The sequence below is a fragment of the Salmo salar genome, chromosome ssa06 (assembly GCF_905237065.1).
Source record: "Salmo salar chromosome ssa06, Ssal_v3.1, whole genome shotgun sequence".
NCBI lineage: Eukaryota > Metazoa > Chordata > Actinopteri > Salmoniformes > Salmonidae > Salmo > Salmo salar.
The window spans coordinates 45,370,529-45,395,970 of NC_059447.1; the positions used below are offsets into that span (position 1 = coordinate 45,370,529).

The 25,442-nt window shown below is 43.6% G+C and overlaps 1 protein-coding gene across 1 annotated transcript; it reads left to right on the forward strand.

The window, feature by feature from the left end:
• Window positions 1-373: 373 nt before the first annotated feature.
• On the forward strand, window positions 374-23,804 carry LOC106607464 (globoside alpha-1,3-N-acetylgalactosaminyltransferase 1). Its single transcript, XM_014204441.2, has 7 exons — window positions 374-671; window positions 3,485-3,523; window positions 3,674-3,709; window positions 16,981-17,034; window positions 21,889-21,921; window positions 22,148-22,282; window positions 22,692-23,804. The coding sequence occupies exons 1-7, from the start codon at window positions 604-606 to the stop codon at window positions 23,380-23,382; spliced, it is 1,056 nt and encodes a 351-aa protein (XP_014059916.1). The 5' UTR covers window positions 374-603; the 3' UTR covers window positions 23,383-23,804.
• The last annotated feature ends 1,638 nt before the right edge of the window (window positions 23,805-25,442 follow it).

Genomic DNA, 25,442 nt, shown 5'->3' on the forward strand with positions numbered 1-25,442 from the left:
TGTGAAATACCGATTAAGATAAGCAGAGTATGGTGTTTACATACAGTACCAGTCAAATGTTTGGACAGACCTACTCATTCCAGAGATGATCTTTATTTTCACTATTTTCTACATTGTATAAATAGTGAAGACATCAACACTATAAAATAGAATCTGAAATATCAAATATATGTTGATTTGTTTGACACTTTTTTCGTTACTACATGATTCCCTATGTGCTATTTCATAGTTTTGATGTCTACAATGTAGAAAATAGTACAAATAAAGACTGTCAGCTTTGGGGCACTTGTTCATATGGTTGAGGCGTGCATGAATGCGCCGATGGAGGGGTGAGCGGAACATGGTAATTTGGGAATTAGCCAAAGAGAAAGAAAGTAGGAAGGAGCCCAGGGAAGCAGCTCCTCCCTTATAATAGGCTACACGAAATACATACACACTCATATTTTGTGTGTCACACCAGTTTAAATTGATATTAAACATCTTTAACTTGGTCCTAAACCCTGACAAGGCTTGATTTACTGGTGATAGATTTATCCAGTATCATACATTTGACCAGTATTAATAGGATCAACTAAATCTTTTCGTTACACTATTGCAGGAACAATGCGTTTTAGTTCAAACGTTAAGCTGTATGTTCTGCTTCTCGTTGTTGGAATCTTCTTGCTTCTTGGGTATGTAAACCATTTTGACATGACTTCTAGTTTATTTCTTTTTCTGGGATTAAATTAGTGGCCTTTGTGATATTTTCATATTAGTTTCTAAGAGTGAGATGTAAATTTTCTTTCTTGAATGTGAGTATGTTCTAATCTGTTAATTAACACTGTTTTGGATTGCTACATGATTCCATATGTGTTATTTCATAGTATTGATGTCTTCACTATTATTCTACAATGTAGAAAATAGTGAAAATAAAGAAAAACCCTCGAATGAGTAGGTGTCCCACGTCCTTATGGGAAAAAACAAATTCATTTCACATGTGATCAAGTTAATGTGGTAACATGAGACAACATGTAAAAGCAACATATGATAACATGAAACTATACATAAATGTGACATGGGGATGCAACATTTCAACATGTGATACCAGGAAACTACAAGTGACAACATTTGAAACTTTTCACATGTGAAAATGCAATTCCACATCTGAGAGTTAGATTAAATCAGTAATTCACGCAGACGTGAACTAAGAGGTTGTGAGTTAAAATTCCAGATGGGGACATGTTGAATAATAATTAATGTATTAATAAACATACATAATGTAATCCTCTATGTCAAATATGTAAGTGGAAAACACTGCGGCTATTTTGTGATGTTCAGGGGATATTCTAAAAACTTTTTGTTTGCAGGGCATCATGTGAACATTTGAATCTACATGTGAAATGTTATGTGATCACTTGAAATATCATCATATGTCGTGTTCCAAAACCACGTAGTTTAACATGATATCACGTGAAATTTCACAGGTGAAAGGATGTGGGGTTTTTGAAAGGTGGGAATCGCTGTTTGCATCACCGAACGCATGGGGCACCATGGTGACAATATTTCGGGGTGATAATCTAGACAAACAGGCGTGTGAAACAAAGACAGGTGTGTGCGCAAAGTGAGAACACAGCCTGGATTTGATTTGGGTATTGGGTGTAGCTGTAACGAGGGTGGTACAAAGGGGACCAATGCGCAGCGTGTGACGTGGTCATATTTACTATAATGATAACAAAAAACGAGGGTCAACAGTTCCCCCAGGTTACAAGGAACAACACAGAAAAACACCTACCCACAAAACCCAAAGGAAAAACAGGCTGCCTAAGTATGGTTCCTAAGGAACCAGCTGTCTAACGTTGTCTCTAATAAGGAACCATACTTAGGCAGCCTGTTTTTCCTTTGGGTTTTGTGGGTAGAGGAAATGTGGAGGAAATGCGTACACGCAAAGTCAGAACAAAACATTGCAATCCAAATTAGATTTTGATCTGGGGAGGGGTTGTAGCATATACAAACTAGATTCAAAAGTGTTTTGTTCATTGCTAAACGATGCAAATTGCTTATGCAAAAAGAGTTTGTCCAATCGGAGCCGTCAACCGATTATGGATGTTGCTTTAGACACGGTCATTTAACTTATCAAGATTCCATAAAAAAATATATCTCAAACTTAGCAATTTACAAACTTAAAACACAGCCACGAGGCAAACCTCCCTCTTACCCAGGGGTTATACATGGCCAACACACAGTTAAATATCAGTCACGATTCAATATGTTGCCACACAGTGAGTACCAAACCCTGCCGACTACTGTCAAATGTCAAACTTGCATACTACTCTACCTTTCCCTGTTTCACAACAACAGGTTGTACCAGGTTCTTACTTTGGCTTATTTTCTTGTTTAAACAAAAACGGGTACAAACAGGTTCGTACTTTGGGTTGAATGGAAACATACAACTCCCAGACATGTCTGAACGTCACAATTGTTTTCCCTCCACAATAGTCAATGCAAGCTGAATGACTAAGGCTTTCTTTTGAGCCTGGTCAAAAGGGAAAACAAAGGTCACACAATGATTTAACATGCAAAACCAACAAATACATAGGTTAAGTTGCAGGGTTGAAGGAAGCACTAACTAAACAGTCATTGAACTTCTCAAGATTTAATCAAAACTATTCAATACATCAACTATGTATCTTGGGACACTATTACTGCCTTCCCCGTAGCTCAGTTGGTAGAGCATGGTGTTTGCAACGCCAGGGTTGTGGGTTCGTTTCCCACGGGGGGCCAAGTACGAAAAAAATGTATGAAATGAAAAAAAAATGGAATGTATGCATTCACTACTGTAAGTCGCTCTGGATAAGAGCGTCTGCTAAATGACTAAAATGTAAATGTAAATGTATTACATCACATATCCCTCTCTGAGTGGTATTGAATAAAGACAATGGCTCTCTGAAACCACATGGAATTAATATCAGCACAGCATTTTTATTGCGTTAGCAAAACATTGTAACCCTTTAAAAATGTCTGCACACATGTGAATCGTTGCATTATTCAAGTGTGCAACATTATGTGCAATATGGTTTAATTGAAAAGCTCCTGTATACTTTCAGTGTCTTGCATACTTGTATATACCACTACATACTATGGGCTTCATGGTATATTAATAGCTGAACACACACATGCAGCACGAATGTGGCTTTGGCCACACCAAATCCAAGGTAATGTATGGATCGTATAAATCCTAATTTACACTCTACACAATACAATAAGATACGCAAATGTGTGAGGCCCGGTAATGTGTAACTCCACGCAACTATGCAGTATTGCCATTTTGCGACGCTAATTGCGTCCTTGGGTTGTGTACTTGCGTAAGGGTATGAATTACGTTTAAAATACAAGTGGCAAATCTGATGTCGAAGAAAGGCAGCGCCGGCAACACATTTTGTTAATGTAAAAATATCCTAAATGTTTTCATGACAGACTTGAACTGATTCTCTTCTGCCTCCCAAAGGTATGTCTACTTCAGCTTCTTCTCTGAAAAGCTCAACCGGTAAGATCAAGTTCTGCTAATCTATTACAGCCTAATGACGCTATAATGTGATATGAAAGTTGCAATATTTTCTGATTCATATTAACAGGGCTTGGTTTGAGGTTTGAATTTAAGAGGAACGTTATTTTACGGTTTCATTGTTTCCAACAGAGACATCCCAGTTGATGAGTACCAGAAGAACAACAGGTTAGTTGAGATAAACAAAACAATTCCCCCAACAAGTCATGGTACTTCGTACTTTTAAAGTTAGGATGTTAGGATTTTAATTGTTTTGTTCTGTCACAAGATAAGCCATACAATTGCTTTAAACAACACACTCGGGAAGAAAATGGAATGTTCTATTCTCAGCCAGGCCCATCTTTCGAAAGAAAACACAATTTAATCTCTATTTGAGCAAAATAAGTAGTTTGATGTGAACACAAGAAAATCCTAACAATTCAGATAAAGAGCGCCACAGTCAAGCAAAGAAATCTCAATGTTCTATCATAAAGAGACAACAGTTAGTCTCCTTGGTTGAAATGGCTGCTACTTAGAAATACTATTACAGTAAATGAATAGACGACTTTCACTGCTATTAACATGCCTCCAATACAATCGCATAGTTTTCATAGACCCACCGCGGACATTTGTCAAATAAATATCTCTGTGAAAACGCGTCCCATTGCCTGTTTAGTCAACAAACGCAATGTAGACCTATTCCGAACACTGCTGGTATCCAATGTAGGCCGTCATTTTAAATACGAATTTGTTCTTAACTGTCTTGCCTAGTTAGATGATCCTGATAATTTAGGTTGCCTAGTAAATGATGCCCCCCTCTGGAATGTTTTATTCCGAACTGTCTGGGACTCGTTTCCCTGTTTCCTACTCAAATATATTTTACTTATTAAGTCAAATTGTAAACTAACTGCAATACACTGGTCTCAAATATATTAGCATAACTAGGCTACACAGAACCATGGCGGACCCATTGTGGAATTATAGGCTTTTCATTTATTAAAACGTGTCTCAGTCCAAGGTGCCGAGCTCTGCCCACTGGGGCGTGGCTTAAGGAGCGCTCTTTGAAATAAGCGCTCGTGTCGCCTTTATCCCATGGGATCGACTTTTCTCATCACACTGTCAGTGTCAATTATGCTTGTACTCTGAATTTTGTTGACTTTGTGTGAAGAACAGAACTAAGACACCACTCAAGTAAATAAACTTCAATGTACTTATTTTTATTGTCACACATATTTCGGGTAAGAGCCCTTCTTCAGCGTGCAAGGCAATGGCAGTCAATGTCACATCAACAATACCATACACAGGTGGGAATAATTCTGAATTATCGTTCACTTTTGGCCCAATCAAGAGATCCCAGCAGAGAGAGCTGTGAGGGAAACATGAAAATCAAATAAAAATATATAAACACAGCAGACTATGCAATATGTCTCTCTTTAGAGATGCACTGTAATTGATCCCTCTCTCTTTACTTTGTGTAGAGTAAATATGCTAGGCTAAAGGCTTCCATACATCACTTGTTTGGATAATGTGCTATTTTATTATTTGCTAATCTTCTGCTGTATTTGTGGAATTGCGTTATTGCAGATTATTTTGGTAATTTCACGGGTCTTGTCGTTAACTTCTGGAAATGTGAACAGTGTACGGAAAAGGTACTCTTTTTGTGGAACGACCCTAAAGTTACACTACATGACCAAAATTATGTGGACACCAGCTCGAACATCTCATTCCAAAATCATGAGCATTAATATAGAGTTGGTCCCCCCCATTGCTGCTATAACAGACTGCACTCTTCTGGGAAGGCTTTGGGGATCCTAATAAAATACCAAATACCCCAAAAAATACCACTAGATGTTGGAACATTGCTTCCATTATGAATGGAACTTGCTTCCATTCAGTCACAAGAGCAGTGATGTCGGACACTGATGTTGGGCGATTAGGCCTGGCTCGCATTCGAGGTTCCAATTCATCCCAAAGGTGTTCAGTGGGGTTCAGGTCAGGGCTTTGTGCAGGCCAGTCAAGTTCTTCCACACCGATCTCAACAAAACATTTATGTATGGACCTCGCTTAGTGCACAGTGGCATTGTCATGCTGAAACAGGAAAGGACCTTCCCCAAACTGTTGCCACAAAGTTGCCTCCGGAAACTATTCAGACCCCTTAATTTTTTTCACACAAAATAAATGGTTACAGCCTTATTCTAAAATTGATTTAAATCTGTTATTTTTTTCTCATAAATCTACAGACAATACCCCTTATTGACAAAGCATAAACAGGTTTTTAGAAACTGAGATGGGTCAACCTTCCAGAATAACAACCATCTTCACTGAGGAGTGATTGAGGAGTGACCATCGGTTTCTTGATCACCTCCCTGACCAAGGCCCTTATCACCGATTGTTGTTTGGCCAGGCGGCCAGCTCTAGGAAGAGTCTTGTTGGATCCAAACTTCTTCCATTTAAGAGTGGGGACCACTGTGTTCTTGGGAACCTTCAATGCTGCAGACATTTTTGGTACCCTTCCCCAGATCTGAGCCTCAACACCATCCTGTCTCGGAGCTCTAAGGACAATTCCAATTCCTTCCTCTTTTTTTTTTGCAAATATTTCTAAACACCTGTTTTTGCTTTTTCATTATTGGGTATTGTGTGTAGATTGCTGAGGATTGTTCTTTATTTAATACATTTATAATAAAGCTGTAATATAGGAAATAGTCAAGGGATCTGAATACTTTTCTAAGGTACTGTATGCTGTAGCGTTTAAGATTTCCCTTCACTGAAACTAAGGGGCCTAGCCCAAACCATGAAAAACTGCCACAGCCCAATATTCTTCCTCCACCAAACTTTACAGTTGGCACTATGCATTGGGGAAGGTAGCGTTCTCCTGGCATCCGCCAAACCCAGATTAGTTTGTCGGACTGCCAGATGGTGAAGCAAGATTCATCACTCCAGAGTGCAATGGCGGCGAGCTTTACATCACACCAGCCGACGCTTGGCATTATGCATGGTGATCATAGGCTTGTGTCCGGCTGCTCGGCCATGGAAACCCATTTCATGAAGCTCCTGACAAAAAGTTATTGTGCTGACATTTCTTCCAGAGGCAGTTTGGAACTCGGTAGTGAGTGTTGCAACCTAGGACAGACGATTTTTACGCGCTTCTGCACTTGGCGGTCCCGTTCTGTGAGCTTGTGTGGCCTACCACTTCGCGGCTGAGCCATGGTTAATCCGAGACATTTTCACTTCACAATAACGATGATGAACTGACTTGTTGGAAAGGTGGCATCCTATGTAAGGGAAGACCCCCATGAAATGGACAAAAATGAATGGGAACATATTGGCACTGCATGAATCATATACCCTAATGACAATACCACCCAATTTACATTTTAGTCATTTAGCAGACGTTCTTATCCAGAGCAACTTACAGTAGTGAATGCATATATTTTTTGAATGCATAATTTTTTTTTTTGCCGTACTGGTGGGAATTAAACTCACAACACTGGCATTGCAAACACCATGCTCTACCAACTGAGCCACACAGTCCACATTCATCCAAATCATATTGCAAATTTCATATGGCAAATGCCAAGTGTTACACCCCAAAAATCCTATAGATGGCGAGCGCGCTCCACCGTGGATTTTCTTATTGCAAATGTAACACAAGTCAACACCCAAGAGTTTTTTTTTTTTTAATTGAAAACTTATCACCCCCATAAAAAAGTGCTTTCTGGACCGTTTTTCGAAATTCTTTCGATTTTGTTGTCAATTACACATGTATAAGAGCTGTATGAACATACTTTTGACATATTTTATTGACATAAGTTTTTGGGGGGGTTTTGCTTGCACATAAGGCATATGTTTTGTCCATTTGGAATATGATTTCATAGGAAGTCAAAAGTGACTTTTTTTTCTTTTTTTTGCCAAATGCCATTAGAAATGTCCAAATGAAATGTCCAATAATTTTTTTGTCAATTAAACATGTATGAAAGTATTGAATGTGCCAAATCACAGAAAATATCCAATAGATGACGAGCGCGCTCCACAGTGAATTTTCTTATTGCAAATGTAACACAAGTCAAGACCCAAGAGTGAAATTTGAAAAATAAAAAAAAAATCCGAAAACTTATCACCCCCTTAAAAAATTGCTTTCTGGACCGTCTTTCGAAATTCTTTGGATTTTTTTTGTCAATTACACATGTATAAGAACTGTATGAACATACTTTTGACATATTTTATTATATATATACATGTATGAAAGTATTGAATGTGCCAAATCAGGATGTTTGTCCATTTGCCATGTTTGATCATAGGAAGTCGGTTTCCAAACCCAAAAGTCAGTGAAGCATGTCCAAATGGCATTTATACTGCCCATATGATATATAGCCCTATGTTAAGCCATGAATCAACCTAGATGATCTATTTGTCATGTATGATGAGGGAGAAGTGGGACTCTGTTGTTTTTTAACCTGTTAGGGCTAGGGGGCAGTATTGACACGGCTGGATAAAAAACATACCCGATTTAATCTGGTTACCACTCCTACCCAGTAACTAGAATATGCATATACTTATTACATATGGATAGAAAACACCCTAAATTTTCTAAAACTGTTTGAATGGTGTCTGTGAGTATAACAGAACTCAAATGGCAGGTCAAAACCTGAGAGATTCCTTTACAGGAAGTGGCCTGTCTGACCATTTCTTGAACTTCTTTTCCATCTCTATCATTTACTAAGGATCTCTGCTCTAACGTGACACTTCCCACGTCGTCCATAGGCGCTCAGAGCCCGGGAAAAAACAGAATGTCGTCATTCCAGCCCCAGGCTGAAACACATTATCGCCTTTCTCAAGTGGCCGATCAAGGGACACTGGGCTTATGCGCGTGACCCGACCGCCCCCGCATTTGGGATTTTTTCCTCTGTTTGCCGAAAAGGAGATTCCCTGTCGGAATATTATCGCTTTTCTACGAGAAAAATGGCGTAAAAATTGATTTTAAACAGCGGTTGACATGCTTCGAAGTACGGTAATGGAATATTTAGAATTTTATTGTCACGAATTGCGCCATGCGCGCGACACTTCTTTACTATTTCGGATAGTGTCTGGAACGCACGTACAAAACGCCGCTATTCGGATATAACGATGGATTATTTTGGACCAAACCAACATTTGTTATTGAAGTAGCAGTCCTGGGTGTGCATTCTGACGAAGACAACAAAAGGTAATCAAACTTTTATAATAGTAAATATGATTATGGTGAGTGCTAAACTTGCCGGGTGTCTAAATAGCGAGCCCGTGATGCCTGGGCTATGTACTTAGAATATTGCAAAATGTGCTTTCACCAAAAAGCTATTTTAAAATCGGACATATCGAGTGCATAGAGGAGGTCTGTATCTATAATTCTTAAAATAATTGTTATGCTTTTTGTGAACGTTTATCGTGAGTAATTTAGTAAAATGTTAGCGAATTCCCCGGAAGTTTGCGGGGGTATGCTAGTTCTGAACGTCACATGCTAATGTAAAAAGCTGGTTTTTGATATAAATATGAACTTGATTGAACAAAACATGCATGTATTGTATAACATAATGTCCTAGGGTTGTCATCTGATGAAGATCATCAAAGGTGAGTGCTGCATTTAGCTGTCTTCTGGGTTTTGGTGACATTATATGCTGGCTTGAAAAATGGGTGTCTGATTATTTCTGGCTTGGTACTCTGCTGACATAATCTAATGTTTTGCTTTCGTTGTAAAGCCTTTTTGAAATCGGACAGTGTGGTTAGATTAACGAGAGTCTTGTCTTTAAATAGCTGTAAAATAGTCATATGTTTGAGAAATTGAAGTAATAGGATTTTTAAGGTTTTGAAAATCGCGCCACAGGCTGCCAGTGGCTGTTACGTAGGGACGCAAGCGTCCCACCTAGCCCATAGAGGTTAAAGATTTTTTGAAAAACGTCCAAAATGACCTTTTCCATCACGAATTTGACATGCTCAAAAATACTGCAGAAAGGCAGAATTGACTGGCCCAATGAACTCGGGATGGCCGGGCAGTGACTCGGGTTCCTCTCCATCGCTCGTCACCCAGCAAGTCAGTGTCCATCAGTCAATTAGATGTCATTCTGACACCAAACTGATACCATCTGACACCAAATCCACTTTTTCCAACACGTTTAGAAGCCAACTATCACATATATCAGAGCAGGCCCATAATTCCCAGCGCCTTCAGTTTAAACCATAAAAAAACATAAAACACGTAGTTACGTTCTAGCTGCGGGTCCAGCTCTGACATTATGTGTAGGCCTATGTGAGGCGACCCCGAATCCCAAGTTTCGGCTCGATTGGTCATTCGGTGCCTGAGCAATGACCTTAATTGGTGCTGAAATTCCATTTTTTCCGGCGTTGCTACGGGGTCCTTGAATGAGCTATCGGACAGAAACGTTGGCGTCCGTCTCTATGGGCCGAGGCGGTTTCAATGCACCTAGTCCTGTGACTCTGGGACATTTCTAAATGTCGCCATTTTCGTGATGGTCAAAATGAATTGAACATATTGCAAATGTACGAGGCTGTTTCTCGGTCTGGGAACCTTCTAAAGCCACATAACTCACCATGCACCATCGACTTGAGCTCTAGAACATGTTTCTAAAGTTTCAGAGCTCTATGGCTGACAGTTCTTTGATCGTTCGAACGAAGGTAACTATTGCAGGCACTGTGTGTCTCTAAGCCCCACAATGTGTCACTATGTCCTAGCTGTGTGTGTGTGTTAGTTTTTTTGCAAATATGATGGAATAAATGACTGATTTACAGTTCATGAGGGTTACCTAGTCACACATATGAAGTTTTGGAAATAAGTTACTTTTTTAACCCTTCAAAACAACTACTCTGACCCCAATTTAAGGCACTTCCGGTTGGCACAGGAAGCTTAGAATCGACACATGTTGACATTGGGGTAGGCTTTTACAGAATCCTGAGTTTTAAGCATATACGTTAAGAATTGACTGATTTACACAGGGTTGAATTGAGTGATTTTCACAATCTGCAGGTTGGTTATATCAAAACACCTTTAGGGTGTTTTTAACAACTTCCGGTTGCTCCAGGAAGCTTAGAATCGACACAGGTGGACCTCACAGTAGCCTGATGGATTGTTATTGAAGACAGGTTCATAAGGCATTCATAACCCACATAGGCTTCAGGTTGAATTAAGGGGAATTGGCAATGTATTCCTATGGGGAGAGAAATCATTGCAAACTGTTTGATGTAAACACCTTCTTTTCTCTGTTAAGGGTTAATGCCACATGGTCAAGATTAGGCTTGCACAGATCAGGAGGACCTCAGGAACGTTCCTGAGGTCGAATTGTGCTTCTAACCCTAACAGTTCTCTCGCTGTCACCCAAAAGCACTTGAAATTTAGGGCCAGGCTTCATTTTGGGCCTACTTTTATTCAAGGTTGCTGCGCTCAGACCGAGTGAGCTACGGTCAAGCGGGGCATCTCGTTGAACTCGGCACAGCCTAGAGATAATGGTAATGCCATTGCAGGCTCTGTGTGTCTTTAAGCACCGCACTCTGTCACTCCATCCTTGCTGTGTGTGTGTGTATGTGTGTGTGTGTGTGTGTGTGTGTGTGTGTGTGTGTGTGTGTGTGTGTGTGTGTGTGTGTGTGTGTGTGTGTGTGTGTGTGTGTGTGTGTGTGTGTGTGTGTGAGAGAGCTTTTCTTTGACATCTGTTTGGAGAAATGACTGATTTACAGTTCATGATGGTTGCCTAATCACACATATGAAGTTGTGGAAAGGTCTGACCTTTTTAACCCTTCGAAACAGCCCCTATGACACCATTTTAAGGCACTTCTGGTTGACACAGGAAGCTGACAGTGAACACATATCCTCCTTGGGTTAGGCTCTTATAGAATATTGAGTTTTAAGTCTTTACGTTAACAACTGACTTCTTTACAGAGGGTTGAACGAGGGTGTGTTATTTCAGAAAATCGCAGAAAATCACAGAAATATCACAGAGCTCCGAAACCTGCCTTAACGGATTCATCTGAACACGCTGCAACTGGATCTGTAACTTTTTAGGAAAAAAACTCATTTTTTTGAATATCACCAATTTGACATTGTACGATTTCTCTTAAATGACGATAGATAAATGTCTGGTTCTTTATTTCCCGACACCGTAGGCTCATGTACTTTGACGTGAAGCGGTCAAATTAGCGCTCTATTTTAATTTTTGATCTTTAATCCCAGAAAAATGGCCTTAACTAAAAAAGCGTTGAGGCCTCGACTCCATCTTGTTCGGGGCCAACTGCCCATTATGCCAAACCAATGCTCACCAAGATTCGTCTTCTAAGTCTTTTCCGTTTAGGAGAAAAGGCCATGTCGTGATTGGTGATGTTTGTTACATTTGCAATATGATTCCATTCGCCCTCCTGTGGTATAATCCGGGACAGGTGAAAAATGACAAAAATTTGAATATTTTATAAAACGGAAAACGAATGTCCGAGAGACTCCGTTCGATGACTTCCCGGAAGATCCGGCCCCGGTGCACGGCCCGACGCCGTCCGCGAATTTTACAAACGTTCGCGGACGTCTAGTAAGGCACCGTACATTTGCAATATGGACTTTCTCATTAACCATACAGCAAATGCCGAAATGTTCCCTTTATGTATGACAGTGACACATTGAAAGTCACTGAGCTTTTCAGCAAGGCCATTCTACTGCCAGTGTTTGTCTATGGAGATTGCAAGGCGGTGTGCTCGATTTTATACACCTGTCAGAAACGGGTATGGCTGACATAGCCGAATCCACTAATTTGAAGGGGTGTCCACATACTTTTGTAGCTTAGTATATATACTGCTCAAAAAAATAAAGGGAACACTAAAATAACACATCCTTGATCTGAATGAATGAAATAATCTTATTAAATACTTTTTTCTTTACATAGTTGAATGTGCTGACAACAAAATCACACAAAAATAATCAATGGAAATCCAATTTATCAACCCATGGAGGTCTGGATTTGGAGTCACACTCAAAATTAAAGTGGAAAACCACACTACAGGCTGATCCAACTTTGATGTAATGTCCTTAAAACAAGTCAAAATGAGGCTCAGTAGTGTGTGTGGCCTCCACGTGCCTGTATGACCTCCCTACAATGCCTGGGCATGCTCCTGATGAGGTGGCAGATGGTCTCCTGAGGGATCTCCTCCCAGACCTGGACTAAAGCATCCGCCAACTCCTGGACAGTCTGTGGTGCAATGTGGCGTTGGTGGATGGAGCGAGACATGATGTCCCAGATGTGCTCAATTGGATTCAGGTCTGGGGAACGGGCGGGCCAGTCCATAGCATCAATGCCTTCCTCTTGCAGGAACTGCTGACACACTCCAGCCACATGAGGTCTAGCATTGTCTTGCATTAGGAGGAACCCAGGGCCAACCGCACCAGCATATGGTCTCATAAGGGGTCTGAGGATCTCATCTCGGTACCTAATGGCAGTCAGGCTACCTCTGGCGAGCACATGGAGGGCTGTGCGGCCCCCCAAAGAAATGCCACCCCACACCATGACTGACCCACCGCCAAACCGGTCATGCTGGAGGATGTTGCAGGCAGCAGAACGTTCTCCACGGCGTCTCCAGACTCTGTCCCGTCTGTCACGTGCTCAGTGTGAACCTGCTTTCATCTGTGAAGAGCACAGAGCGCCAGTGGCGAATTTGCCAATCTTGGTGTTCTCTGGCAAATGCCAAATGTCCTGCACGGTGTTGGGCTGTAAGCACAACCCCCACCTGTGGACGTCGGGCCCTCATACCACCCTCATGGAGTCTGTTTCTGACCGTTTGAGCAGACACATGCACATTTGTGGCCTGCTGGAGGTCATTTTGCAGGGCTCTGGCAGTGCTCCTCCTGCTCCTCCTTGCACAAAGGCGGAGGTAGCGGTCCTTCTGCTGGGTTGTTGCCCTCATACGGCCTTCTCAACGTCTCCCGATGTACTGGCCTGTCTCCTGGTAGCGCCTCCATGCTCTGGACACTACGCTGACAGACACAGCAAACCTTCTTGCCACAGCTCGCATTGATGTGCCATCCTGGATGAGCTGCACTACCTGAGCCACTTGTGTGGGTTGTAGACTCCGTCTCATGCTACCACTAGAGTGAAAGCACCGCCAGCATTCAAAAGTGACCAAAACATCAGCCAGGAAGCATAGGAACTGAGAAGTGGTCTGTGGTCACCACCTGCAGAACCACTCCTTTATTGGGGGTGTCTTGCTAATTGCCTATAATTTCCACCTGTTGTCTATTCCATTTGCACAACAGCATGTGACATTTATTGTCAATCAGTGTTGCTTCCTAAGTGGACAGTTTGATTTCACAGAAGTGTGATTGACTTGGAGTTACATTGTTGTCACAAAAGTTGTCGTCGGTGAAGGAGGACCAAAACGCAGCAGGCATGCGGTTGTTCATTTTGAACATTTATTCAATCCAAAATGAACACAAAAATAACAACAGAGAACGAACGACAAAATGACAGCCTTGAAGGCAACACAGCCAATCCAAAGACAATCTCCCACCATTAGACAAACAAACACACCCAACTAATATAGGACTTCCAATCAAAGGCAACACCACACAGCTGCCTTCAATTGGAAGTCCACCCCAATTAACCAAACATAGACATACAACTAACTAGATAACACATAGAAATACATACACACAGACCATAAACCAAAAACCCGGAAACACTAAATCAAACACCCTATTTTCCAAAACACCACCCCGAACCACATAAAACAAATACCCTCTGCCACGTCCTGGCCAAACTACAATACCAATTAACCTTATACTGGCCAGGACGTGACAATTGTGTTGTTTAAGTGTTCCCTTTATGTTTTTGAGCAGTGTATATTATAATATCCACTTTCTATCTCAGAATCATTGCAATGTGCTTAACATTAAAAATGTAAATGAAAATTATTCAAATCTTAAAGATCAAATTCAACCAGAGAGCGCCCTTAGATCATGGTAAAAGGCCGCACTTGACCGTTGCACTTGAATCATTCCCACGATGAATGGCTAGGCCTGCTACGCTATGAAACCACACACTATCGCAGAGACTTTGATATTACCGGCCGCAATAGATATGGTAAAAGCAATATATGGGGAAGCAGAGGCACAGAAACTCACATCAATACCTTTGTCAGGTGATGCTGTTAAACAAATAATTTATGCTGTTGCTAGCAATTAAGAGGAAACTAACTGAATTACTCAAACTCCCAAGCTTACACTCTACAAAAGGACGTTAGCAGTGAGGGTAAAGATGGCAATGCATTCACTTTTGTTTGCATACAGTGCCTTCGAGAAAATATTCAGACCACTTGACTTTTTTCACATTTTGTTAGATTACAGCCTTGTTCTAAAATTGATTTAAAAAATGTTTTATCTCATCAATCTACACACAATACTTCATAATGAGAAAGCAAAAAAAAATTTTTTTAATTGTTTGCCTATTTAATAAATATTAAAAACAGAAATATCACATTTACATAAGTATTCAGACACTTTACTCAGTAATTTGTTGAAGCACCTTTGGCCGATGCCACTCTTGCATTGTTTTCTCTGAGTGCTTAGGGTCGTGGTCCTGTTGGAATGTGAACCTTCGCCCCCAGTCTGAGGTCCTGTTCGTTCTGGAGCAGATTTTCATCAAGGATCTCTCTGTACTTTGCTCCGTTCATCTTTGCCTCGATCCTGAATAGTCTCCCAGTACCACAGCATGAAGCTGCCACCACCATGCTTCACCGTAGGGATGGTGACAGGTTTCCTCCAGACGTGACGCTTGGCATTCAGGACAAAGAGTTGAATCTTGGTTTCATCAGACCAGAGAATCTTGTTTCTCGTGGTCCGAGAGTCTTTAGGTATCTTTTGGAAAACTCCAAGTGGCTTTCGTCTGGCCACTCTAAAATAAAAGGCCTGATTGGTAGAGTGCTGCAGAGATTGTTGTCCTTCTGGAAGGTTCTCCCATCTCCACAGAGGAACTCTAGAGCTCTGTCAGAGTGACCATCGGGTTCTTGGTCACCTCCCTGACCAAGGCCCTTCTACCGCGATTGCTCAGTTTGGCCAGGAGGCCATCTCTAGGAAGTGCCTTGGTGGCTCCAAACTTCTTCCATTTAAGAATGATGGAGGCCACTGTTTTCTTGGGGACCTTCAATGCTGCAGAAATGTTTTGGTAACCTTCCCCAGATCTGTGCCTCGACACAATCCTGTCTCGGAGGATGATTAATGGAAACAGGATGCACCTGAGCTCAATTTCAAGTCTCATAGCAAAGGGTCTGAATACTTATGTAAATATTTGTTATTTATGTTTAATACATTTGCAAAAATGTCTAATAACCTGTTTTCGCTTTGTCATTATTGGGTATTGTAGGTAGATTGCTGAAGATTTGTATTTATTTAATCCATTTTAGAATAAGGCTGTAACGTAACAAAATGTGGAAAAAGTCAAGGGGTCTGAATACTTTCCGAAGACACTGTACATATCAGGGGATGCTAATCACAAGGACATATTGTTCTGTCTCACGATTCCCAAGCTTGGAACAGCACAGGGTATGTTCAGTGTGCTGCGTGGCTGTATTGTCGAAAAACAGATTCCATGGGATCAAATGGTGGGCTTAAGCCTTTTGCACGGATATCGCTCCATCTATGGCGAGACGGCGGACAGGCCCCCTTCCCTCGGTTGTGCATGTTTCTAACAGAAAACAGAAAACGCATTCACAGGTCATTATGGAGGAGTTTTGGTACCTGACTCAAAGAGAATACCCTGCTGTCTTCCTCTGAGCATTTAAACTCATGGTAGCCTTCACCAGCTCTTATCTGTGTGAAGCTGGATTTAGTGCTCTCATCGGCATTAAAACCAAATATTGATGGGTTTTAACAGCAGGGATGAGGTGACAGCAGGGATGAGATGCGTACTGTCGACCACACCTCCTGACTTCGAGAAGCTCCGACGTGACATGCATCAAGCACACCCATCTCATTAGTGGTGGTGAGATAAGAGACAATTTGCCAGACTAATTTGCAATTGAGTGTCACAACCCCACATTAAAAGTATGCGAAGGTGAGTTGAGAAGACAATCAGAAATACTGTTAGAATGTTTTTCAAACAAAAAAGTAAACATTGGCTGTTAATTCCATGCTTTTTTTCACGTGGTTGGGGTTGTGAGAATTTTCCGATATCAAAATGGGGTCGTGGGCCAAAATGGTTTGGGAACCCCTGCACTAATAGCACCTATCCTTCTACTATATATAATACAGTCACTACTACACTAGCCTCGAATTGTCAACACTAGCTTCTAACATTTTAAACTTCTAAACTCCTTCCACTAACATAAAAATACTTCTGGACAGCTGAAGCAAGTCAAACAATTTTTCTTCATGAAAAAGTACCCTTTCTAGTTTATTGTCTTCTTTGTGTTTGTTTTCTTCTTACAATGTTTTTCTCTTCATACAGCCTGAGTAAGCCCATGGTCAGAAGCAGAGTACGGAACATGGTCTCTTCTGAAAAGTGTGTATCTGTATTTTTGTAATGGGTGTGTGTTGGTGGCAGGGAAGTCAGGCGCAGGAGAATCGAACATGCTATAAACGGAGTTGTTTAATCTGTGCTTCACAAAACTCCAAAACCAAAATGACAAAATAAATAAAAGTGGGTACAAAACCCGTCGCGCACCAACTCATAATACACAAACATACAATCAAACAACCTCCGACAAGAACATGAGGGGAAACAGAGGGTTAAATACACAACATGTAATTGATGGGATTGGAACCAGGTGTGAAGGAAGACAAGACAAAACCAATGGAAAATGAAAAATGGATCAGTGATGGCTAGAAGGTCAGTGACGTCGACCGTACCCCCCCAACGTGCGGCTCCAACAGTGCATCGGCACCGACCTCGGGGACGAATCGGAGGGCGAAGCGCAGGGCGATCCGGATGGAGACGGTGGAAATCTCGCAGCATGGAAGGATCCAACACGTCCTCCACCGGAACCCAGCATCTCTCCTCCGGACCATCGGTCTGACTCTGATGCCAAGGAGCCAGAACCGGCTGATACCCCAATACACACTGGAAGGGAGAAAGGTTAGTGGAGGAGTAGCGGAGTGAGTTCTGGGCCATCTCTGCCCAGGGCACGAACGCCGCCCACTCCCCCGGCCGGTCCTGGCAATAAGACCTCTCAGAAACCTACCCACATCCTGGTTAACTCTCTCCACCTGCCCGTTACTCTCGGGGTGAAAACCTGAGGTATGGCTGACCGAGACCCCCAGACGTTCCATGAACACCTTCCAGACCCTTGACGTGAACTGGGGACCCCGATCAGACACTATATCCTCAGGCACCCCGTAGTGCCGGAAGACGTGTGTAAACAGGGACTCCGCAGTTTGTAGGGCTGTAGGGAGACTGGGCAAAGGGAGGAGACGACAGGACTTAGAAAAACCTATCCACAACGACCAGGATCGTGGTGTTACCCTGTGAAGGTGGAAGATCGGTTAGGAAATCCACCGACAGGTGCGACCACGGCCGTTGTGGAACGGGTAAGGGTTGTAACTTACCTTTGGGCCGGTGTCTAGGAGCCTTGCACTGGGCGCTCACCGAGCAGGAGGAAACATAAACCCTCACGTCCTTAGCTAAAGTGGGCCACCAGTACTTCCCACTAAGACAGCGCACCGTCCTACCGATCCCAGGATGACCAGAGGAGGGTGATGTGTGGGCCCAATAGATCACCCGGTCGCGGACAGCAGACGGAACGTACAGACGCCCAGCTGGTCACTGAGGGGGAGCGGGCTCTGCACGTGACGCCCGCTCAATGTCCGCGTCCAGCTCCCACACTACCGGCGCCACCAAACAAGAGGCGGGGAGTATGGGAGTGGGATCCATGGGCCGCTCCTCTGTGTCATACAGCTGGGACAATGCGTCTGCGTCTGCGTTCTGGGAGCCTGGTCTGTAAGAAAGGGTAAACATAAAACGTGTGAAAAACATCGCCCAGCTTGCCTGGCGAGGGTTCAGTCTCCTCGCCACCCGGATGTACTCCAGATTGCGGTGGTCAGTCCAGATGAGAAAAGGGTGTCTAGCCCCCTCAAGCCAATGTCTCCATGCCTTCAGGGCCTTGACGACAGCCAACAACTCCCGGTCCCCCACGTCATAATTTTGCTCCACCAGGCTGAGCTTCTTCGAGAAGAAGGCACAAGGGCGGAGCTTCGGTGGTGTACCCGAGCGCTGAGAGAGCACAGCTCCTATCCCAGCCTCGGACGCGTCCACCTCCACTATGAACGCCAAAGAGGGATCCGGATGGGCCAGCACGGGAGCTGAGGTAAACAAAGTCCTCAGGTGACTGAAAGCCCTGTCCGCCTCAGCTGTCCACTGCAAGCTCACCGGGCCCCCCTTCAGCAGTGAAGTAATGGGAGCCCCTACCTGACCAAAACCCTGGATAAACTTCCGGTAGTAGTTGGCAAACCCTAAGAATCACTGCACCTCCTTTACCGTGGTGGGAGTCGGCCAATTACGCACGGCTGCAATGCGGTCACTCTCCATCTTCACCCCTGACGTGGAAATGCGATACCCTAGGAAGGAGATGGACTGTTGGAAGAACAGGCATTTTTCAGCCTTGACGTACAGGTCATGCTCCAACAGGCGACCAAGCACTTTGCGCACCAGGGACACATGCTCGGCGCATGTAGCGGAGTATATCAAAATGTCATCAGTATACACCACTACACCCTGCCCATGCAGGTCCCTGAAAATCTTGTCTACAAAAGCTTGGAAGACTGATGGCGCATTCATCAACCCGTACGGCATGACGAGGTACTCATAGTGCCCAGAGGTTGTACTGCAAGCCGTCTTCCACTCGTCTCCCTCTCGGATACGCACCAGATTGTAAGCGCTCCTGAGATCTAGTTTGGTGAAGAAGCGCACCCCGTGCATTGACTCTATCGCTGTAGCTATGAGCGGTAGTGGGTAACTATAACTCACCGTGATCTGATTTAGACCCGGGTAGTCAATACACAGAAGCAGACCTCCCTCCTTCTTCTTCACAAAAAAGAAACTTGAGGAGACGGTGAAGTGGAGGACCGAATGTACCCCTGACGCAGGGATTCGGAGACATATGTTTCCATTGCCTCAGTCTCCGCCTGTGAGAGGGGATACACGTGACTCCTGGAAAGTGCAGCGTCTACTAGGAGATCTATCGCACAATCGCCCCGTCGATGAGGTGGTAATTGAGTCGCCATCTTTTTAGAGAAGGCGAGAGCCAAATCGGCATATTCAGGGGGAATGCGCAAGGTGGAGACCTGGTCTGGACTCTCCACCATAGTAGCACCAACGGAAACCCCTAAACACCTACCTGAGCACTCTCGCGACCACCCCGTGAGAGTCCTCTGTGGCCAAAAAAGAGTGGGGTTATGACAAGCTAACCAGGGTAGGCCCAGCACCACGGGAAATGCAGGAGAGTCAATAAGGAAAAGACACATTTTCTCCGTGTGACCCTCCTGCGTCACCATGCCAAAAGGAGCGGTGACCTCCCTAATTAACCCTGACCCTAATGGTCGACTATCTAAGGCGTGAACAGGGAAGGGCACATTCACGGGAACAATGGGGGTCCCTAAACCATGAGCTAAAACTCTATCAATGAAATTATTAGCCACGCCTGAATCTACGAGCGCCTTATGCTGGGAATGCGGGGAAAACTCAGGAAAAGTGACAGACACAAACATATGTGCAACAGAGGACTCTGGGTGAAAATGGTGCCAGCTCACCTGGGGTGACGCCAGAGCGCCCTGCCTGCTGCCTCGATTCCCAGAGGAACCAACCTGGCACCGACCAGCAGTGTGACCTCTGCGGCCACAGATGATGCACGAGCGGAAACCCCCTCCGGTCTCCCTGCGCACCGCCCCTCCCAGCTCCATGGGTATCGGAAAGGGGGTGCGGGAGGATGGAACCACCAGACCCCAATCTGGACGTCCGCGAGTAGCCAGCAGGTTGTCCAGCCGGTCGAAAGTGAGGGTGGTGTCTCTGCAGGCCAGCTCCCGACAGACGTCCTCGCGCAGACTGCAGCGGTAGTGGTTGATCAGGGCCCTGTTGTTCCATCCCGCACCGGCAGCCAGGGTTCTAAACTCTAGGGCAAACTCCTGTGCGCTCCTCATCTCCTGCCTCAGATGGTAGAGGCGCTCACCCACCGCTCTGCCCTCGGGTTCGACCGCCCGGAAATGGCGGGTGAACTCCTCAAAATGGTCCAACGCCGCATCTCCCTCTCTCCACACGGCGTTGGCCCACTCCAGGGCTTTCCCGGTGAGGCACGAGACGAGGGCGGACACCCTCTCATGGTCCGATGGAGCTGGGTGGACCATGGCCAGATAGAGGTTTAGTTGAAGGAGGAACCCCTGGCAGTTGGCAGCACTCCCGTCGTACTCCTGTGGCAAGGAGAGACGGATCCCACTGGGCTCAGGCGGGAAAGGGGCGCTCAGGGGAGACCCCGGTTGTGCTGGTGGAGGCGCTGGAAGTACTCCCTGTCTCTCCCAGCGGTCCATTGTCTGGACAACGCGATCCATGGTGGCACCCAGATGGTGAAGCATAACCGCATGCTCCTGGACGCGCTCCTCCACCTCCATGGCCGGGGTGCCTTCTCCTGCTCCATAGACGGTCGGAGATTCTGTAATGGGTGCGTGTTGGTGGCAGGGAAGTCAGGCGCAGGAGAATCGAACTTGGTATAAACGGAGTTGTTTAATCTGTGCTTCACAAAACTCCAAAACCAAAAATAAAAAATAAATAAAAGTGGGTACAAAACCCGTCGCACACCAACACATAATACACAAACATACAATCAAACAATCTCCAACAAGGACATGAGGGGAAACAGAGGGTTAAATACACAACATGTAATTGATGGGATTGGAACCAGGTGTGAAGACAAAACAATGGAAAATGAAAAATGGATCAGTGATGGCTAGAAGGTCAGTGACGTCGACCGCCGAACACCGCCCAAACAAGGAGAGGGACCGACTTCGGCGGAAGTGGTGACAATTTTACTCTACCATCATTAACCATAGCAGTATGGTGTCATGTTGTAATGATGAAAACAATCAAATCAATCCTACAAAAAAATTAATCCAAAAAAGGACTGACAATCAATCAGATTAGTGGTCCTTTTATGTCATAGAAATGTACATCAATGTCATGTTTGATTCACTGCATGAATTGGTGATGGGATACTGTATGTGTTTAGCTTGTAGCAAGGTTGTTGGGCAGTAGTTCTATTAATGTATATTTTCTGTAGTAGTACAACTATTACAGTTTGGTCTATCTAAAACTACCAACATCAGCCCATCTCTTCATTACAATTAAGTAATGCATTATGTTTTGTTCTCCCAGGCTTTTGTACAAGCAGCCCAGTATCTTGGTGGGGTAAGCATATTTTTTATCTTATGTTAAAGTCATATTAGCTGACGTAATGTAAGTGTCTGACACATCGGTGTGGGGAGCTTTGATATATTAGGTAGGCCACACCTGACATTAGTGTCTGATACATCAAGGTCCTTTAATTGCCAGTACCATAATGAAATATTGAGATCATAACATGGCTCTGGTCAGTACAACACAGTCAGGCAGGACCTTTGTTCTGTTTCTCTAGACGTACTGATGTGGTGACAGTGACACCATGGTTGGCATCCATCATCTGGGAAGGCACCTTTGACCCTGTGCTCGTTGACAACATCTACAAGCCCATGAACCTCACCATAGCAACCACAGTGTTTGCAGTTGGAAAGTGAGTAGCCTACAACTTTTGCTAAATATTTTAAAGGGAAGTTAAATTATCAATACTTTTTCAACACTGCAACTATAAGTAAATAAGTACCTGATGGCAGGTAATTAAATATCATGGTGTTATCATGATTCATGCCTTGGAACATTGTTAATTAATTAATTCATACATTAATAATTGTACTACTTCATGTATTATCCGCTAGACTGTATACTGGCCTGAAAGTGGTAGAATGTCCTGTGAGAATGATGTTGAGTTAAGGGGATACCTAGTCAGTTGACCAACTGAATGCATTCAACCGAAATGTGTCTTCCGCATTTAACCCAACCCCTCTGATTCAGAGAAGTTCTGCCATTGTATCCTTGAGCAAGGCACTAATCCTTATGTTATGTATGTCTTTAAATACTGACAGATATGTCAGCTTTCTCAGAGATTTTCTGGAGACAGCGGAGAAGCACTTCATGGTCGGCTTCAACGTGCGCTACTATGTTTTCACTGATCGTCCCCACGATGTTCCTTCAGTGAACCTAACTCAGGGGAGACATTTAAGTGTGATCCAGGTCCCAGGTTCAAACCGCTGGCAGGAGATATCAGCCCGGAGGATGGAGATCATCCAGACCACCATTGAAAGTCAGATCAGCAGGGAGGCCGACTACATCTTCTGTCTTGACGTGGACAGCAAGTTCCATGCTCGCTGGGGGGCCGAGTCTCTAGGAAGGCTGGTTGCTGTGATACACCCAGGCTACTATGAGCAGACCCGTGGCAGCTTCCCGTACGAACGGCGTCCAGCCTCGATGGCCTACATCCCCATGGATGAGGGAGACTACTACTATGGTGGGGCTATGATCGGCGGGTTCGTGGAGGATGTGTACACACTTACAAAGGTATGTCGGCACCGGTTTGAGGTGGATGCTGGGAATTCCATCGAGGCTGCCTGGCAGGAGGAGAGCCACCTCAACAGGTACCTGCTCTATAACAAGCCCAGCAAGGTGTTGTCTCCGGAGTACCTGTGGCAGGACTTCAAGGCCAAAACCAAAGAGGTCAAAGTAATTCGCTTCTCAGGGGTCATTAAAAACTATGCTGAAGTTCGTCCCAATGTATAAAAAGAGGAAGTGGATATTTGACCAGCAGAAAAAAACTGAATTCAGTCTTAGCAGTATAAATTCATTGAGGTTGTGGTTATGTTTAGGTTTAGGAATGAGGGTTAGGTTAAGTTTAAGTTTGAGTATAGTTTCTCTGAGTTACATTTGTGGGTTGCAGTTCGGGAAAAGCATAATAATAAAAATAATTTGGGGGCTACTTAAATTTGTCCTGTTACACACGTGGGTGTTTTTTAGAATAAGGTTGTAATGTAACAACATGGGGAAAATGTGAAGGAGTCTGAACACTTTCTGAATGCACTGTATTGACTTTTTTGTTGAAGAAGAAAGGATGAGCTTTATTATATTACAGTCATGAATGAGAAGTTGTTTCAATGATTCATATTACACACGTGTAGGACATTGCAATAAATGAGTCACACTTATCAGAATAGTTTCTCATCTTTGAACTGCCCTGTAACAATGATTATGAGGCGTATGACTAACAAACAAATGGTTTAGTTGTGGAGAGATGCAGAAATAGGGAATATTACATAAAGTAGATTCTATCTATAAATCTGTAAGTCAGACAAGGCACAGCAGTGGGCTGAATTCCATTTAATGAAAAAAGGGCAAAAACTGCACAAAGGGCAAGGTGGAGCTGGCAGTCCTATCCAGAAACAACCCCTACCTACTACACACATATAGATCTAAAATGCTTGGATAGGTACAAGCAATGTTCCTTCTAAGCTGAGCACAGCTCCCCTCGGACTGCCGAGCAGAAGAAATATCAGCCTGCGGAGAGAAGCACTAGATTGAACATCACTCAACTTTATAGAGTTTTCCCTTTTAATTCTACTGTGGGAATGCTCGAATCAATGGAATATTAGCCACTTTAAATGTAATATACCGAAACAAAACCAACTATGCAAGACTTGGAGTAGGATTCTATTGCACTGACAGGCAAGACTCAGGCCCATACTCTACACAGATTGGTGCGCCATAACCAATCAGAGCTGCAGTTGGCCAATATGCAAATTGCCATGGCCATATATGGATCTGTGCCATTCAATTTAATAAACTGGACTGTGTTTATATCATAAGTGGTCTCGCGTAAATGCGCTTGTTTTGATATATTATCCACAACAGGGAGTCCTCAAGACTAGGTGAAGGAAGGTCTCAAGTTTTCGGGAATGGCAATAATTTGGGTTCACTCACAAGATCTTCCATTGAAAACAAAGAAAAACAAAAGACAAATCCTTTTTAGAAGGCAATATGGAGGATGGACTTCATTGTGTAAAAACATTCTGACAATGTCAGGGCAAAAGGGTAAATCATTCATTACAATGAGCCCATAGAGAATTGGATGGGGGAAGGGGCTTCAGAATAGCCTGCACTATCACATTTTATTGGTGTCAGGTGCGTCGTAAGAAGTGGACCAAAACGCAGCGGGGATATGAATACTCATCTTCTTTTATTAGATGGAAACCAAAACAAAACACTATTACAAAAACAATGACGAAAAACAGTCCTGTTAGGCTCACAGCTATACACGGAACAACTACCCACAAAACCCATGGAAAAAACACCCCTACTAAATAGGACCTTCAATTAGAGGCAACGAGGAACAGCTGCCTCCAATTGAAGGTCAGCCCAATAAATTAAACATAGAAATATAAGAACTAGAACAAACATAGAAATATATTAACATAGATCATAACCCAAAAAACTCTGAAACACACAAAACAAACACATCCCCTGCCCCGTCCTGACCAACTACAATAACAAAATGACCCCTTTTCTGGTCAGGACGTGACAATTGGGTTACATGTACTGCCCTGAAAGCAGGCAGAACTGGAAACAGGTGTATATCTGCCATTGTCACACCCTGATCTGTTTCACCTATCTTTATGCTTATCTCCACCCCACCAGGTATCTCCCATCTTCCCCCATTATCCACCTGCGTTTTCTGTTTGTCTGTTGCCAGTTCGTCTTGTCTTACCAGCGTGTTTTCCTGGTTCCAGTCTCTCTAGTTTCTGTTTTCTAGTCCTCCCAGTTCTAACCATTCTGCCTGCCCTGAGCCT

Excerpts from the sequence above, each read along its gene's own strand:
- LOC106607464 (XM_014204441.2), top strand. The coding sequence starts at position 604 with ATGCGTTTTAGTTCAAACGTTAAGCTGTATGTTCTGCTTCTCGTTGTT. Across the intron at positions 3,524-3,673 it reads TTCTCTGAAAAGCTCAACCG|AGACATCCCAGTTGATGAGT; the intron begins GTAAGATCAAGT and ends TGTTTCCAACAG. Across the intron at positions 21,922-22,147 it reads CAGCCCAGTATCTTGGTGGG|ACGTACTGATGTGGTGACAG; the intron begins GTAAGCATATTT and ends CTGTTTCTCTAG.